We start from the raw sequence: 7,538 nt of genomic DNA, 5'->3' as shown, positions 1-7,538 counted from the left end.
CGGCTGCCCTCGTCCACCCATGCTTCTCCCGGCGGCTGCGGACGAGATATGAGCCGGCGGGGAATCGACGGAGCCGCCGACGCCGCCCGCCATGGACCCCTCCGAGCGCCCCGCCGTCGTATTCGACAACGGCACCGGGTACAGCCCCGAATCTCTCCGTCCGATCCTGCGGCTGTACCGCTGGTGTGATTCGCGCCTGCGCTTGCAGCAGTAGCTAGGTTATTTTTCATTTCGTTTGCGCGGGTCCCTGAGTGCGTGCCCGTGTGTTTCCGCTGACCGCGCTAGAGGCGAATTGGGGCAGGTCGAATCGGATTACTGACTACCGTGGGAATAATGCATTTCGTTAGCCAAAATGGGACATGAATCACCACCAACGGCGTGTCATGCGCGAGGCTCGCTCCCTAATTGCGAGCAAACATTCACATTGGTAGCTCGAGCGTTCTAGAGTATGGTGAACATGAACCTAAAATGACACGGATTTCTATGCGTGTTTGAAAAAAAATACCACAGTGAACTTAAGGTAGGAAGAATTGAAACTGGGTTTATGGACTTTCTATGGCTATCTTTATTTCATCATTGGTTGAACTAGGTGTTGCTCCATTCATTATTGGTTAAGTCTTTAAATCCACGCTGCCAGCGGTGAGGCAATATCTGTCTGTTTAATGGTTGGAGCTACGAACGGAAAATATAGGGACTGCTTCTACTTTTTTAGGATTATAGTTAGTAATGTTGTTCTAGTCCTTTAGCTCAAATTGTTGCTGTTACACTGTAGACTATTACGAAGTACTATAACATGTCTTAACTGATGCACTATGTGTGCTCCGTGAAACATAAAAATGACAATCGTTAACGGACTGCGATAGAAGGCAGGAAATAATTGTTCCCGAGCACAAGCGTTTTATCTTGAAGTCAGATTGTTTTGGTTTCTTCAAAGCCGCTTGAAATTTTCCATATGCATGTCACATGCAAAATTTGCTCTATTAAGCTCATCACACTGTGTCCTTGCATAATCTGTATGCTCTTATGTTTAGGTATAGCAAACTTGGGTTTGCTGGTAACTCCGAGCCGTCTTTCACCATCCCTACTGTAGTAGCTGTGAATGAATCTTTCTTGGACCAATCAGAGCAGTGCAGTAGTGCAAATTGGCTAGCACAGTATAATGCAGGTGTCATGGCTGATCTTGATTTTTTTATCGGGGATGAGGCTCTGTCACATTTCAAATCTAGTGGCCTGTACAGTTTAAGAAGCCCAATTCGTCATGGTCAGGTATGCATATACATTTTCTGTTTGTAATATTGTCCTTCGCGGGTGCACCATGCCACTATGTCATATCTTTTTCCCTGCTCCCCAGGTGAATGACTGGGATACAATGGAGAGATTTTGGCAGCAATCCATTTTCAATTATCTACGGTGCAATCCTGAGGAACACTACTTCCTACTTACAGATAGTCCTGTCAGTACGCCGGAAAGTCGTGAATGTATGGGAGAAATTATGTTTGAGACCTTTAATGTCCCTGGTCTATATATTTCTGTGCAATCTGTGCTCAGCCTTTCTGCTGGATTTGCATATCTGAAAAGTCTTTCTGAAGAGGATTCAGAAGATTCTGTGGTAGGTCTTGAATTCACCTCCTTTCATGCTTTTGTTTGATCAAGTATCAAGATGGTCATCATCCCGTGAACTTCATCTCTTTCACTGGAACACATCACCTTGTGAATGTTTTAACAGATAACCAAAATTCTCATATTGATCTCATACCCACATTAAGATAAACTCCCCTTTTACATTTTACAGATTGTTCTTTGGAATTGTTGCCTTGCATGTTTCGACAAAATTTTGGTCCATCTTTGGATATATTACCCATTCATATCGTACTTGTTGCTTGCCAGCCCCTGGAGTTTCCATTCCAATTTGGAGATATGTTTTACTATTCCGTACTCATAAGCATGGATCCTGGAGAATTTTGAGCGTAACACAACCTCATGATATGAAGAAACCATTTCGTGAGAATTATGTGACGACTGCTTATTTCTCACTCCCCAATTCTGCAATGAGCGCCAATTAACTTGCTAACTAAAACTTATGTTTATCTAGAATTGTGGTTGTGAAGCTCTGTAAAGATATTTTGTTCTAGACATAAATAGTACTCCCTCCGTCCCAAAATTCTTGTCTTAGATTTGTCTAAATACGGATGTATCAAGTCACGTTTTAGTATTAGATACATCCGTATCTAGACAAATTTAAGACAAGAATTTTGGGACGGAGGGAGTACTACCATAGGAGTAATCATCATTGATGAAGTAGACTCATCTAAAGCCATGTATTCTGGCAGGATACAACTCTTCTCGTGAGTTTGACCAATATATTTTGTCAGTCTGATATGACAGGTGTAGTAGTTGACATTGGGGATGGAGCTCCACATATTGTGCCAGTTGTGAACGGCTATGTAATTGGGAGTAGCATAAAGTCTTTTCCTCTTTCCGGAAGTGATGTAACTCAGTTTGTTATGCAGCTCTTACAGGTATTTAATTTTCTTCTCACATTTTCCTGCGGTTATGTTGGGGTGTCGACGTCCTTGTGCTGTCCATGAATAGGTTCTGTATCCAGTACTTGCATATTGCAAATACATTAATTGAAGCAAGTTTGTGCAGTACCGACTAAACCAGAACAATTGAATAGCAATTTTTGGATTTTCCTGAAGTTTGGGTGGTATGGAATTATCCAGGAAAAAGGAAATGTGTTGGCAGTAAGAAGAGACCATCATGTATTTGTTAGGTACTTCGGCAAATATTTATCATGTTAGAATATTTATCTGGATAGTTCAATGATAGTAATAATCGGATAACACTGCATTTCGGTCAACAAAGCCAAAACAATGCTTCAGTCAAATAGTTTCTACTTTCATGGATATCTATTCTGAAGCCTCCTTGTAAGTGATCATGTTAATATGTGAACCCTAGATCTGTTGTGCGTTATTGCTTGGTATCCTGACATTAGTTTTGCACTGCTCAGTATGGTTGCTTGATTAATCAACTTGGAAGAGTTCGCATTCCTTTTGTAAGGATACCTAAGGGCTAAGGCTCCAGTCTCCCCCATATTATACCCACAGACCATATATCATCCACAAGAAGTTGATTTTGTGAACATGTTCTCTTATGAAATATGGCAATTTTTTATCTAGATCACACAAATCTAGAAAACAAAACCTGCACCATTGCATTCACAAGTGTTGCTGTTATTGGTTTTGAGTCGTATGTGCAGCGGAATTATGCGGAACCAGCAACAATAATAGACTTGTACTTGCATAAAACTAGAACGAGTTGAAATGCCCATGTTGGATGCTATTTGTACTTTAAATTAAGTTGTGATCCAATTTGTGGATCAAGTTAGTTGTTTTATATAAATGACTAGCATTTACCTGTTTTTAGACAACAAATCAATGAACAAAAGTTCCAATAAGCCTCGGAGCTTCTCTTCCAAGTCAGGGATGAGCCCTGCTTCCGGACAGTAGAGGACCCTCTCATTGGTCTTCAGACCTTTACTATACCCAAATTATCTCATTGTGGATCAATGTCCATAACAGCTGCCATAATGTTTGGGTGGCCTCTTAGCCTCAGCTGCAACTTTAGATTGAATGAAAATATGTAATTTAAAATGAAAAACTGGAATGTTGTCATCTGGGCAAGAAACTCCATTTTACTGCAGAACTAGTGCGACATCATTTGCCATGAATATTTGGTTGTGGCCATTCTGTAGAAGCTAGTGAAACATGGTACTCTGATCACAAATGTAGTTTGTTTTAGGATTTGGACCAGTCAAACATTGTTAAGTTTGACCATTACAATAGAAAATATTACCTACATTGACAACATGAAATTGGCATTACTAGATTCATTGTGAGAATACATTTTTGTAATGCATAATTATTTTTATCTCAAGCAACATATTTTTGTATAAATTGATGATCAAAATCTGCGTCTATGTCCAAAACAACATTCATTGGTGATCAGAGGGGACAGATTTCTGCACGTACATGGCTGCTTTTATGCTTATGGCGTGTAGTAGTATTATAATATGAAATTCTGTTGGTGATTTAGTATCATCGTGCGTTATGCAGGAAAGGGGTGAGCTTCTTCCACCTGATGATGCTTTGGATATAGCTCGTAGGGTGAAAGAAACGTATTGCTATACTCCTTCAGACATTGTCAAGGTACTGTGCTGCTTGGAACCAATGTCTTGATATTATATTTTCTTGTCCTTGTATTTTCCAATGATCTACACAAGCACATCATTCAGTGGAATATTTGAGAGTTGAAGTTTCTCCACTAAAGTCAAATATATAAAACCTATTCTGTGCAATGCTGAGAAATCACTGTTATTTTGTTATATGGAACTGGTCTACATGCTGCATATGTTTGCTTGTGTTGTTGTAATAGCGACTAATACCTACCTTTTGGACTTCACCTTTTGCAATACCAACTCATTTATTCATATTCCTTTTTCTTTATGGATTTATCTGTTCACAAGTATGATAGGCGGTTGAATTGTATAATTTCAGGAGTTCAAGAAGCATGACAGCAAGCCTAGTAAATATATCAAACAATGGTCTGCAATCAAACCGAAGACTGGGGTTCCATACACAGTTGACATTGGATATGAGCGTTTTCTTGGACCAGAGGTTTGTCCGTACACCGTATTCTACCATTCAATTTCGTGGGAATTTTTCATGCAGTGGGCCTATTCATTATTCTCCCTCTGTTTCAAAATAGATGTTGTTTTAGCCTTGCCATTTTTTCTCAGAATGCTTGTCAGTTTACGTTGTCAATGCAATTTAAGTCATTCTGTTCTTACTTTACCCTTAATCAACAACAAACAACAACTAAGCCTTTAGTCCCAAACAAGTTGCGGTAGGCTAGAGTTGACCCATAAGATCTTGAAACCAGCTCATGGTTCTGGCACGTGGATAGCTAACTTCCACACGCCCCTATCCATGGCTAGTTCTTTGGTGATATTCCAGTCCTTCAGCTCTCTCTTTACGGACTCCTCTGATGTCAAGTTTGATCTACCCCAACCTCTCTTGACATTATCAGCACACTTTAACCGTCCCCTATGCACTGCGCTGTATATGTCCGAACCATCTCAGCCGACGTTGGACAAGCTTCTCTTCAATCGGTGCTACCCCAACTCTCACATATATCATCATACCAGACCCGATCCTTGTGTGGCCACACATCCATCTCTACATGCGCATCTCCGCTACACCTAACTGTTGAACATGTCGCCTTTTAGTCGGCCAACACTCAGCCTCGATTCTTCTGGCATCTTGTTTGCCCAAAAAATGAGGTTGAAAAGCTTAGTTAGCCATACTATCGCTGTCTCTGAGGCCTCTCCACACCTCAATGGGGATACAATCAGGGTCCATCGCCTTGCCTCCTTTCATCCTTTTTAAAGCCTCCCTGACCTCAGACTCTTGGATTCGTCGCACAAAGCGCCTGCTGGTATCATCAAAGTAGTCGTCGAGCTCAATAATATAGCTCCCATTCTCTCCATTGAACAGCTTGTCGAAGTACTCCCGCCATCTGTGTTTAATCTCCTCGTCCTTCACCAGGAGTTGATCTGCTCTGTCCTTGATGCATTTGACTTGGTTGACATCCCTCATCTTCCTTTCTCGGATCTTGACCATCTTATAGATGTCCCTTTCGCCTTTCTTCATGTCTAAGTGCTAGCAGAGGTCCTCATACGCCTGACCCCTTACTTTACTCACAGCTCACTTTGCGGCTTTCTTTGCCACCTTGTACTTTTCTATGTTGTCTACACTCCTGTCCAGGTGGCAGGTGTAGGCATCTAAAACAGTCTTATATGACCGATTGAAGAAATCATTTCATTCTTCAAGATTTATAGTAATAATGAAAATACGGGGTCCCAACAGATTAAATTAGTAATTCTGATGGTTCACAGGTATGAAACTATGTTGAACTGCTAAGCTCTTATAACCAGTCATCAAATCAATGGACGCCTTTGCACGTTTAGACTTGAGGTTGCAATGCCTTATTACATACTTATAGAAGTATCATCTGACTGACAGACAGGTTTGACCATTATATGGGAATTTGGATCATGATTTTCTTTATTCATAAATACGTAAATAATAAGTAGCTCGGGACTTTTCTCGGGCAATGGTTTATCATTAGTCTATGCGGGTTATGAAATATATCGAGAAGCTCTAAAGGAAATCCCTATAATTTTATGTTTGTTTTTAGCTGAACTTAATTCTGTAGGTTGTTACGCATTTTTATCAGAATAAAGAGGCAACAGTTTACAAGTGTCCTTGCTCTTGCACTTGACACAAGTAGTAGTTGGAACCAGTGTAACTTTTTAATAACACAAATGCAGATCTTCTTCCATCCTGAGATGTATTCTCCTGACTTCTCCACTCCTTTACCTGAACTGATTGACAGCTGTGTTCAATCTGCGCCAATTGACACAAGGAGAGCTTTGTATAAGGTGCTTTCTTTGAGCTCTGCAAACACATGTAAGAATAGAAAGTGACATGTTGATGTGACACTATGAAATTCCACTATTTGCAGAACATAGTATTATCTGGTGGAACTACCATGTTTAAAGACTTCCACAAGAGACTCCAAAATAATATAAAGAAGATAGTAGACGAACGTGTTGCCGAAACTAATGCGCGTCATCGCGTGGAGGTGAAAGTAAGTACAACAATGCTTGACTGAGCTCATGCCGTAACTAGTTGAATTGCCCTCTATATGTTCATGTTTGAATGTCAGCCTGTTGTAATCAATAGTCTATATGTGATTGATTCTGTATGTTTCGTTTGTCTATTATTTGATGCCAGCCTGTTGAGGTCAACGTAGTCACCCATCCTATACAGAGCTATGCAGTTTGGTTTGGGGGTTCTGTAGCTGCATCCAGCCATGAATTCTTCGAGGTACCTGCCACTTGACACTTCATTTCACACGCAGAAGTGAATATTAGTGCATATATTTCTGCTATATTAACTGTTGTATGTCGATGGAAGGCCAAGTTACTATTACGCCACTCCAGACATTGCCATTTGTAATTGGGCTATGAATTCAGTCATACATGGAATTAAGTGATTATTTTTTCTGTTGTCATTCAGTGCTGCCACACAAAGGAAGATTACGAGGAGCATGGAGCAAGCATCTGCCGAACAAGCACCGTTTTCAAAGGAATGTACTGAAGTTTTGACGTATCCGACATTTTTTGTAGGAGCTCTACTAGGTTTCTCCAAATAGAATAGAGTCAAAATTGATTCTCCTTTTGGCTCGTCTCAACCATCACTGCGCCGATAGATTTGTAGCTCAATATGTAGCTCTCTCTGTTCTGTACGACATGTTGTGTATAGTCAGCAATTTTCTTCCTGTTCCAGGTGCATGTTTGCTTGTAGCCAGTTGTGGTCGTAAACAGAGAGATGTTTTCCCCTTGTATTCTTGTTTCATCTAGATAGAGGGTTGCTGAAAGAGTTTTGCTACGTATGGGGCTGTGTCTAACGCTA

General features: G+C 40.6%; 1 protein-coding gene across 1 annotated transcript; it reads left to right on the top strand.

Moving 5' to 3' along the window:
• Positions 1-7,538, top strand: LOC125528053 (actin-related protein 3-like; the record flags this gene model as incomplete). Its single annotated transcript, XM_048692569.1, is given in 10 exon segments — positions 1-138; positions 1,032-1,266; positions 1,352-1,609; positions 2,373-2,519; positions 4,116-4,208; positions 4,557-4,676; positions 6,392-6,502; positions 6,586-6,711; positions 6,858-6,950; positions 7,143-7,538. Coding segments are annotated over 10 exon segments (1,311 nt in total). The 3' UTR covers positions 7,224-7,538.

This window comes from Triticum urartu, unplaced genomic scaffold (genome assembly GCF_003073215.2).
Source record: "Triticum urartu cultivar G1812 unplaced genomic scaffold, Tu2.1 TuUngrouped_contig_4599, whole genome shotgun sequence".
Taxonomy (NCBI): Eukaryota; Viridiplantae; Streptophyta; class Magnoliopsida; order Poales; family Poaceae; genus Triticum; species Triticum urartu.
This window is presented reverse-complemented; position numbering and strand designations above follow the sequence as displayed.